The following is an 11,236-nucleotide window of genomic DNA, read 5'->3' on the forward strand; positions in this document are numbered from 1 at the left end:
TCCTGACTGAGCCTATTCTTGTCCACGCATCCTGGTGAACCTGGAAATGCCTTCGGATCGCTAACAATTCTGCCATGCCAAAACAATAAAAGTCCTTCATATTTCTAATAAAGATTTTTTTAATTTCCCAATGTACATTCATATTTACTATCATTTGTGAGGCTTTTGTTTTCATGACATAACTAAAATATAACATATTTCATTTGATTTGGAGTTAAAAAAATGGCAAAAAATTGTGTCGACGTAGCCGAACCGGAGACAATAAAAACTTATTAAAATATTCGTTAATAGTTAGAAGGGCTTACAGCCCATCTGATGTTAAGCGGTTCGGGCGAATATCGCGGTTTATCGCATGACGAGTCACGTAGACTGTACTGAGGCTAATAATCGCCAATACTATGAATAAATTCATATTGTACAAATGCTTAAAAATAAACAACGCAAAAATTACAATTTAAAAAAAATCCTGCATTCTTAAAGTTATATACCCAATAGTTATCCCATATTGTGGTGTCTATTGGATTCAATAACGGTGTAAGAACAGGGTCATGATTTTGTTTTAACTGCTTTTAAAAATGTATTTGTCACATTTAAAGCTAAGGCTGAATGGTTGTGGTGGTGAGACACAGAGTAACTACATATACAACTCAAAGTCTATTCTGTTTGAACTATAGAATTGACTGTCTTCCCCATGTTTCCGTACCCATACTCCAGTTTTAAAATGACCTTCTGATGCCCATTTATTCATTTGTTCAGTAGAATGAGGTCCTGATACTTCAGTGTCATCATCTTGGTTCCATTTGAACTCCCATTTCAGTTCTTGTGTCTCATTTTCAGAGGCTTCATCATGGGTATTATTTGTGTCATTTTGATCACTTTTATTTCCTAGAGTTTGTTGTTCTTTCTGATCAAAATCATCTGCATACATATCTAGTTCAGTATCATCATTCTTATTTTTCTTCTTATCTAATAGTTTGCTTATTTTCTCATAGGACTCCTGATAGATGTCCATGTTTCCCATTTTTGTTAAGATTTGATTAGCAAGTTCAGTAACTCTTGTTACAATTTGACTGTTTCCATCAACAATGCCAGCTTTTTTTCTTTTCCAACGTTCTGCACTAGACATTTTAGAAGTGGCACCTGTTTGTAAAATATTATATGTTCATTTAGTAATTCATCCTAATTATATTATCAGCTAAGCAATAAATAACAGTGGAACATGTAGTCTGCATATGCAGGACCAGCACCCTACCTATTTCTGTGATGAATGCGTAATATATTTCAGTTTGAAAGATGAGGCAGCTGTTGTACTGTAACCACGGAGGCCTTAATATTCATATCTCAGGGTGGGCGACAACATTAATGTTGTTGATGTCTATGGACTACAGTAACCACTAAGCTGGGCTGTAAGATCTTCCACTCATGGAAACTATTTGTTAATAATTATGTACATTGTTTGTAATAATCTTTTTAAAATATGTGTGGTTTGTAGGCTATTAATAGACTGTCAAGTTATTGAACAGCACCATATGATACTGAATGTAATTCTTAAAAGTAGAGAAATTTAAATTAATTAACATGAACAAACAACAACAAACAGTAAAAAATGCAAGAATACTATGAACATTTCAAAAGTTTTAACATGCAGGACCTGCTAAGTATATGGCCTGATGCATCTCAGTTACAGCTCCTTTTACTAGATTACAGCTTTCAAATCCTCTGGATATTACTCCACTTGGATTGCCCGGTGAAGTTAAAAAAGCCAACAGCAATACCTCCACACAGGTGCTCCACCTTATTATACATACCAAATGATTCCCATTTAGAGACACATTTATACATATAACATAGTACTATGGTGAACATTTGGTAACAACCGTTTAAGAGCACTAGTCAGATCAAAAACTTATTACAACATAATTATAACTGGTACCAGAATAAAACTTACCAAGTCTCTGTAAAGCTTTGGCAATTGTTTCTTTAGGTTTCATATGTTGTAATATTTCTTTATAGTTATGTATCAAATCAAATTGTTGTTCTTGTTCATCTTCACTACTAGATTCATCACCAAGTCCTTTTTCATCGCTATGATGAATTTTATATTTATCCTCTGGTCTACCTTTTACTTTAACCCAGTCAATGTTATCAAGCCATCCATCACGAATTTCTTTTTCTTTTTTCCAATGGTAATGTCCTTGTGTATCAAAATGCCCTTCTTCAAGTTCTTCTTTCATGTTAAAAGGTGTTATTGTAATCTATAAAATAGTACTAATTAATGAAATTAATATTTTATTTGATAGTTATAAGTATTAATTAAGTTGTTAATATTAAATTAGCTGAATTATCCTCAAAAGCATTTTAAGTATTGTTTGGAAAAAGAAACATTTTTTAATTCTCACAACAATTTGAGTATTCTGATTAGGTTTTTGACTTATTCTACTCACTTCACCTTCCATTCCACCAGTTCCTTCCTCTTCACCTTCAATATCATTGGAGTTCATAACATTATTCTTCTCTTCTTCAGCACCACTATCTTCTTCGTCGGAATCCAAGGAATGTTTCTTGCCATCCTTCGTGGCCTTTTTTACTTCGTCTATTAATGCTTCGGAAGCGGGACGCTTTGACATTTTGGTAAAGTAACTAAAAGGAACAAATTTTAATTAAAAACATTAAAAAATATTTGGGTTTATCTAACAAAGACTTTAAACTATAGGCACATTCCTAAATTATCATTGAACACTAAGCAAAGTTTTACTCATCCTCACCCTAATAATATTTTGGGCGCCTTTTCTTGAATAGGTGAACTCAAATTGAGTGAATCAGATTCAACTAGGTTGGTACACGGTTGGTACCTCTTCTTAATTGTGATTGTGTGTCTGTTGCCGTGTGTTAGGTACGCTATCAATGAAATCAATGTTTTTATGTCTATCAAGGTATGGTCTCAAATCTCAATTATTAATTTTATTATGTGTATCAATGACTCGAATATTTAAGTGTATAATCTATGTCTATGACTACGATGTTTGGTTTTAGGACTTTTTGGCGGGAACGCGAGGGGTGAAGTTGTGTGATTTGTTTTATTTTGTCTATTTAGTGTTTCTTCGGGTTTAGATATGTAATAATGGTGGTTTATTAACTGTTTAATATGTGTGTAACTGTATTTTTCTTCTTCTTTACTTAGACATTTTTGTCCACTTTGAGATTTAATTGTTATATATCTGTGCAAAACCGACTTACTTATATTAAATTGCTTAGCTATTTCAACTAAAGACTTATTCCCAAATTCATAGTCTTCTATTGCTGTTTTTAATATTAAGGGATCATATCTCTTATAAAGCTTGCACTCTTTGATACATACACGCGAGGCATATCTAAAAATAGAAAACAATACGTAACTGATAATATAAATATAATTGCACTAATAATTAAATAAAAGTTTTAGACAAAAACATCATGAATAAATGAGATTCTTACCAACACGTTTAAAAAAGATTGTTATAACTACATAGACAACCCTACAATCCTGTACGTATTTATACTTAAGTCGTTCCCATTCAACTTATTGTCGTCCCAATTGACCTCCCTTTCATTGTTATTTGTAGCTCAGGTGACCCCATTAACCCCAAACATAACAATTTTAATATGTATTTTTAAATTATCAAAAAACATTAAAACCAATAACAATTGAGACTTACCGTTAATATATATGATGGCTCAAACACTAAATAAAGTTTTTATATCACAGTCGTCTTATATTATTATCAAATAATATATGCTGGCTTAACCATCAACTGGTGTTCGGTTGTAAAGGACCTAGGCCTACTTATTGACTCCAGCCTGAGTTGGCGAGCCCAGGTCATCTCCGTGTGTCAGTGAGTTACACTTACACTCCGTATGCTTTACCGCCTGAACAATATCCTTCCGCCCGAAACCAAGAGACAATGCTCGTTTAAACTTTGATCTTCCCCATGATCGACTATGGTGATGTGTGCTACTTTGACCTGAATGCAGATCTACTCAATAAACTTAACCGGCTTCTCAATAACTGCATTCGATTTATTTATAATCTTCGGAAATACGATCATGTATCTTCTCATCGCTCCCAACTCAAATTGCTCCCCATTCGACAACGCCGTAGCTTGCGTGCTCTCAGTACTCTTTACTCTTTGTTGCACTTCCCAAATCCACCTGAATACTTAGGGTTTGACTACAGCCAAAATCTTCGTTCATCTCACAATCTTCTTCTTCGCTGTTAGTTCGCAGGTAGTTCGGACTTTTTACATTCTTCCTTCACTATTCAATCTATTCTTCTATGGAATGCGCTCCCACTTAAAATAAGGTCGGCCAGAGTTTAAGACAAGGTTTCGAGTACTTAGAATCAATTAGATGACTCTGCTAAGAGTTAGCAGAGTCATCTAATTGATATTTATTTATATATACACATTTTTATATGTATATATTTATGTATATGTATTTATTTAACAAACAAACAACTGTCTGTACAAACTGTTTAAATAGCACTCGGGAGTTATTTTGCGAAAAAAAACTGTCACACTTTTGGATTAGAAAAAAATAGATGTTGCTTCAGCTGAAGCACTGTAGTGCGCTACCGAAGAATTACACAATCAACGTGAAAAAAGAGCAACCGGTTGGCGATGTATCGCATCCCGACCCGACAGCCTGGTTCTAGTCCAGCGGGGTATTCCGGGACTCCAGTCGCACTGTGTGGGTGGCCTGACGGGCTATCGTACCCAGACGGCTGACGGCTGTAGAGCATTCCGTCTCAAAGGCTCCGTCGACCGGACGTCCTCGGGGGAGCTGCGCTGTCTGTAGTGTTGACCGCGATAACCCCTTTACCTCACCCGGGTTCTGACCTGGAAGGGTATCAGACGATTGGGCGAGAGTGCAGGGGAGTTGTGTAGTGGGTATGGCCCTAAATTCTATCCTTTAGGCCCGCGGTACCGGCGAAGGCGGACTTTCGGCGCGGTATTGTGGGTTTCGTGGAGTCGTAGCGGTCAGTAAGCCCCCTCAACCGGGTAACCGTACGGATTCTACAGCGTTAAAAAAAAACAAAAAGAAGGCCCGCGGTTCACTCCCATACCCCATGCGCCCCTAGGGGCGGGGTATTCCTAGAAAGTTCGGCCCCCAGTCCAAAAAAAAAGATCAAGCACTTCAAACCGCATTTCGTCGACTTTCGCCAGGGAAACTGCTTAGCTGAGTGTTAAGCAACATACCTTGATAAAAAAGTCGTCGGGGCCTAAAGGATAAGACGTTCGGTGCATTCGTGTTGAGTGATGCATCGGTGTTCGAATCTCAGGTGGGTACCAATTTTTCTAATGAAATACATACTCAACTAATATTCTGGATTGACTTCCACGGTGAAGGAATAACTTATTTATTTATTTTATTTATTTATGTACACACAGAAAAAAAGACATAGTACAGAGTAATAGGAAAATTATGTACAAAGGCACTGCTTATTTCTTTAAGAAATCTCTTCCAGCAAACCTGCGAGAGGATAATGAGAATAATAATAAAAAGTGATAAGTGTGTGTAGAACAAATAATACATAACTAAAACAACAAATACAACATGAGAATTATAGTAATGCACTTACACATACCAAATATTGTTAAACTTGAGTACAAAATATTATAAGTCACAGTAACACTCGTATATACGAAGAGTATAGAACCATGATCACTCGGTTGATGAGAGATAAAATTGTTTGACCTTGTATTTAAAAACAGAAACAGACTTGCAAACTCGGATGTCAGCCGGCAACGAATTCCACAGTCTGACCGCGTGCACAGTAAAGGAGTGAGAATAGAAATTGGTTTTGTGAGAAGGGAATAACAAAACAGAACGTTGGTTGGACCTGCAGGGAGCATCAGGAGAACGAATGAAAGAGAATCGCTCACGTAAATATAAGGGAGAAGTGGGCTTATGTAGGATATTGAATAGGAGACATAATATTCGAGTATTCCTACGAAGGCGTATAGGGAGCCATTTAAGTTCTTTGCGAAAATGTGAAACATGATCGAATTTTCTGAGATTGTATATAAAACGGATACATAGATTTTGCATCCTCTCAAGCTTGTTTGAGAGCTCCTCAGTGGCATCCAAGTAGCAGGCATCGGCGTAATCAATTATGGGTAGAATGAGAGCTTGGACGAGAGATATTTTTGTATGCTGAGGTAAGAAGCCCTGCAGACATCTCAACGAGTGCAAGGCGAAGTGCACCTTCCTACTAATCTCAGCAACGTGAGAACTCCACGAAAGATGTCGATCCATACACCCAGGTTTTTAACTGAATCGGTTAGAGTTATTTGAGTCCCATCCAAATAAATTGGGGGGAGTATAGGATCGCTGAGTCTACTGCGCAATTGTTTACCCCCTATAATGATAGCCTGTGATTTTCCCGGATTAATGTGCAGACCGTAGGCTTTTGCCCATTCAGTGATAGACTTCAGATCACTGTTCATCGCAGCAATAGCCGATTCAACGTCAGGCTCTGAGAAGTGGCGATATAGCTGGAGATCGTCTGCGTAGAGGTGGAATTTAGAAGATATAAGCCTAGTGACAGAGTTTATAAACACAGAAAACAGAAGAGGAGAAAGAACACCACCCTGGGGAACGCCCGCACTGACGTTCTGCCAATCCGAGAAAGTCTCGTCAAGACGGACACATTGCGAGCGCCCCCGAAGGTAACTATCAAACCAGTTAATAGCAGACGAGGAGATATTGTTTGATTTGAGTATTTCGAGCAGAACATCGAAGTCAACAAAGTTAAAGGCGCTGCTGAAATCTAACAACACTAATAAAGTTAGTTGTTTGTTTTCCATGGCCCAGCGAATGTCATCGGTCACTTTTAGAAGAGCTGTAACCGTGCTGTGGCCCTTGCGAAAACCAGATTGGAAGGAGCTAAGAAGATTGTGGGAGAGGAGAAAAGACGACAACTGACGGTGGACAATATACTCAAGGACTTTGGAAAGAAAAGGAAGTATAGCTATAGGACGGAACTGAGATGGCAAAATAGGATTGGGGCTTTTTGGGATAGGAACAACATAGGCTTGTTCCCAAGAATCAGGAAAGTTGCTAGAGGTAAAGGAAATGTTGAAAATATGGGTAAGTATAGGTGCTACCGTTGGAAGGATTAGGGCAATCATTTTAGAGCATACGTTATCAATTCCAACAGCCGTGGATGAGATGGAGAAAAAGAAATTACGGACATCAGCAACCGAGACTGGACTTAAGTCAAAAATAGGGATCCGGGGTACGGATAGACTTGAAATCTTAAGCAACGTGGCCGTCTTTGACGAGTCACTAAGTGACACAGGAGGGAGAGAAAAATGCTTATTGAGGGCGCACAAGTCAGTATCCTTGACAGAAGAGACGGGAGGATAACCTCGTGTAATAAAAATCAAACCCGCAATAATTTGCGTAATTACTGGTGGTAGGACCTCTTGTGAGTTCGCGTGGGTAGGTACCACTACCTAGCCTATTTCTGCCGTGAAGCAGTAATGCGTTTCGCTTTGAAAGGTGGGACAACCGTTGTAACTATACTTGAGACCTTAGAATTGATATCTCAAGGTGAGTGGCGCATTTACGTCGTAGATGTCTATGGGCTCCAGTTACCACGTAACAGCAGGTGGGGTCTGAGCTCAAGAGGAACCCAGGGAATTAAATAGCATACCTTCGACTGGATTGACTATCAATGAACATGGTCACTCGGTATAAAAAAATTGTGGAAAAACTAGCTCACTGATGTTATATAGCATAGCGTGTAATGTAACTAATTTAAAGACGACTGACGATGCGACCTTACTTTAAAGAACAATCTATAAAAGTTCTTACATAATTATTTCTTTCTAAAATAATCACATAAGAACGAATAGTTTTGAATTGTTTTAACTTTAGTAAGGGAATGCACAAATACTCAGATAATAATAAAAAAAGTCATATAATGGATGATTTGACAATAAATCACAGATCTCTTTGATATTCATGATCAGGACTCTTCATAGTATTTTGCTCTTTGTTGTTTGTGCTTCAAATACATTTTTTCACTTGTAATATTCATTCTACTTTTTACTGTAATCAATTCTTTTTCCATATTAAAGTTTTATTATTTGCAGGCATTTCTACTGTATCTATGAGTGTTAGACTATAATCAGCAGCTATTTTAATTAATTCACTGATGTCTCTTAATCCCCATGCTGGATTCCTAGATTTTAAAGATGCATTAAATTGAACATTACTGTCAGGTGTAATTACTCCATCTTTACTAAAAGGCCCATATAAGATCATTAAAGCATTAGGTTTTAGATAGCAGCCTGCATTTTTAAATAAGCCGATTGTACATTCATAAGGACTTATATGAATCATATTTGCATTATAGACATAATCTATACTTTCTTCTGAAAACCCATAATGAACTAAATCTGTACATATATCCAATTGTATTGGTAAGAGTATATTTTTGGTTGGACATTGCGTTGCATAATATTTAATGCTTCCTAAAAGGGTTTCGTCAAATTCTGTTGGCTGAAATTTTATATTTGGAAAATGAGGTGCAAAGTGTGCTAAATGTTGTCCTGAGCCTGAGGCTACCTCTAAAAAAAATGGACTATCATCTTCTGCACAATCATAGGTTACAAATCTCTTTAAAACTTGCAGAATTGGCTCTTGGTTCCTTGTTGCTGCTGGATATATCAACTTTTGATTTGCCATGCTACAAAAAAGAGAAAATTATTTAAATTTAAAGATTCTAATTCAACCTACAGTAATGTACTCAGAAAAACTAACACAGACAGAGATTTGAGTGCATTGTGGTTTCTTTGATGATTTTCAATTTCTGAATATATATTTTTTTTTTATTCCCTTGTAGGCAGACAAGGATACGGCTCATCTGATGATGAGTGGTTACCGTCGCCCATGCACTTCAGCAATGCCAGGGTCAGAGCCAAGCCGCTGCCTACCGCTTCAGATAAAGTTGTCTGAATATATAACAGAACCGCTTTAACGATCCATATAAGAGCTCATGTAGAAGGTTAAGTGATACTGTTATATATCATAGCAAAAACACGTCGCTGTCTACCAGTATATTTTAGGATTTTTTTCTTGTTCTGAATCTAAAGGGAGGTGCTACGGCCACATATAAACTATAAACGATTAGTACATTATTAAACTCACTTTTCATTTCCATGAAAAGCACATGAGAAATCCTTTAATTTCGACATAGACCAATTGTTTAAAAACTTATAATTTAAGTTTTTGAAGAAATTAATTTTGAATTACACTTTCACGTATTTCTTATTTTAAAGAGTTATCTTTCAGATATTATTCTTCTTAATCTAAGGTTTTTTGTTTTGTTGGATTAACAATTTTGATAGTTTTTACAACTTTTTACCAATTTTCGGATTTTTTATCAATATGTTGTAGAAGTAGCAATTTTATTTTTCCAATTGGAAAGGCAAAGGTATCATACCATAGATTATACGATATCATACCATACCGTCTAAACTTTTATATACTTTTTTTGAAAAATAATTTTATGAGATGAAGTGAAGTTGATTAATATGAAACATGGCATGAAATGAAATAAACTGAAATGAATTGAAATGAAATGAAATCATATGAAATGAGATGAAATGATATGGGATGAAATATAATCTCAGTAAAATGGTGGTCATTTACTGAGACTTTTTCAGTGGAGTTTTTTTAGGATCCCGAGAAGTTATGTTTAGCGGCTTTGTTTGATTTTCCCACATTTGTGCACTTTCACAGATACTAAACAGTTAATAAACCACCGTTATTACACATTTAAACCTGAAGAAACATTATATAGACAAAATAAAACAAATCATACAATTTCCTGCCTCGCGTTTCCGCCAAAAAGATTATTGGATTAACCGAGTTTATCTATTTTTTTTATTGTTCTTTGATTCGTTGATTGGTCAGGGAAATGGAACTTATCCGTGGATAAGACCTATTGACAACGTCCGAATATTTTGTAACAAAGGCCCAAACCATCTTTATGGTATGAAAATAAAGAAAAATGGTATATTTCTATGTAGACAAGACTACTATTTACTATAGCGTGTTTAAACTAGGCATGGTCGTTGCGCAACGTAAATGGTTATTGAAACTATCTATAGACAAAATAGCGGTTAGCTAGTTTCGCCGTACTGCAATAACCTGCTAACATCTACTACTCAATCACGTCACCGATCACGAACACAAATCACACAACGTTCGGCAATATTCGTTTTACTTCGTACCGCTCGGTCGGCAGCTATCGCGACACGCAGCGCAAACATCGGTTCGATCGAAATAGACAATCATCATTTTGTCTCTTTCACGCACACGACTGAGATGCATTTGACCTTTGACTTTAGCTCTTAAAGCCCTTAAAATAAGATTTATAAAATTAAATTATGAGTGCAAGTTGAAGTCGAATTTTGTGGCCTTGAACCAGTTATTCACGAATCGCGTGTTTAGCGACAAAATGTATTAAAGACTCGGCGCTTAGTTTTAAGTTTAATTGCCAAATTGAATAGTTAAAAATATAAAGTGTATAGTTGTTTAATATAGATTATCCTTAAAGATAAATTACAAATAAAGTCGTAATTACTGAAATATTAATCGCGACGCTAGCTCATTCGTGTGCACATTAGTTTACTGCTAAACAAAACCCGCTATTGCTCGCTAATGAAATAGCGCGTTTCAAAAGCCGCTATTGACATTCGATAGCTAGTTTCGTTTCGCTAACCGAAAATGCCGCTACAACCCACCGCTAGTTTAAACTACTATATAGAAGTAGAGATAGGCAATTATCCCCAGGACATAGATCATACTAACCAAGTTTCCCAGAATCATAATCGGTATTCGGACTTTTAAATCTAGAACTATTTAACCAATTACTATTTTGTTATTCTTATACACAGTTAGGAGCAATTAATTTAGTTTAATTTATATAATATTTACAAAATGAAAGTTCACAAGTATAGGTAAATAAAAAATATCCCTCAGTGTGTCTTGGGGGCTGTCCCAAAAAGTCCTTTGAACCCTTTGTATTTTCATTATTTCTTTGTAGGTTTTAGAGACATGGCTTTTGCTTTTGTATTAAACAAATCTCTATGTGTTACATACCTTTGCCTGTGCAACTGACAGCCCAAAAAACAAAATACTTAGATAAGTTGTAAACTAGGGATGTCGATATTAGAAAAACATC

General features: G+C 36.2%; 2 protein-coding genes across 5 annotated transcripts; both read right to left on the minus strand.

Moving 5' to 3' along the window:
• Window positions 1-99: 99 nt before the first annotated feature.
• LOC101739365 (CD2 antigen cytoplasmic tail-binding protein 2 homolog) lies at window positions 100-5,147 on the minus strand. 4 transcript variants are annotated; one of them, XM_062668703.1, is made up of 5 exons: window positions 3,696-5,147; window positions 3,238-3,371; window positions 2,450-2,640; window positions 1,949-2,255; window positions 100-1,140 (listed from the first exon to the last, which is right to left on the minus strand). In XM_062668703.1, the coding sequence occupies exons 3-5, from the start codon at window positions 2,489-2,491 to the stop codon at window positions 635-637; spliced, it is 855 nt and encodes a 284-aa protein (XP_062524687.1). In that variant the 5' UTR covers window positions 2,492-2,640; window positions 3,238-3,371; window positions 3,696-5,147; the 3' UTR covers window positions 100-634. The 4 variants fall into 4 exon arrangements, with proteins under 4 accessions (XP_062524687.1, XP_037866840.1, XP_012549195.3 ...); XM_038010912.2 differs by having other exon boundaries at window positions 2,445-2,640; XM_012693741.4 differs by lacking the exons at window positions 3,238-3,371; window positions 3,696-5,147 and adding an exon at window positions 2,766-3,011 and having other exon boundaries at window positions 2,445-2,640.
• Window positions 5,148-7,944: 2,797 nt separating this feature from the next.
• Window positions 7,945-9,478, minus strand: LOC101741776 (methyltransferase-like 26). Its single transcript, XM_004930097.5, has 2 exons — window positions 9,196-9,478; window positions 7,945-8,734 (listed from the first exon to the last, which is right to left on the minus strand). Exons 1-2 carry the CDS (start codon window positions 9,240-9,242, stop codon window positions 8,101-8,103), a joined length of 681 nt encoding a protein of 226 aa, XP_004930154.1. The 5' UTR covers window positions 9,243-9,478; the 3' UTR covers window positions 7,945-8,100.
• Between the last annotated feature and the right edge of the window lie 1,758 nt (window positions 9,479-11,236).

The sequence above is a fragment of the Bombyx mori genome, chromosome 5 (assembly GCF_030269925.1).
Source record: "Bombyx mori chromosome 5, ASM3026992v2".
Classification (NCBI taxonomy): domain Eukaryota; kingdom Metazoa; phylum Arthropoda; class Insecta; order Lepidoptera; family Bombycidae; genus Bombyx; species Bombyx mori.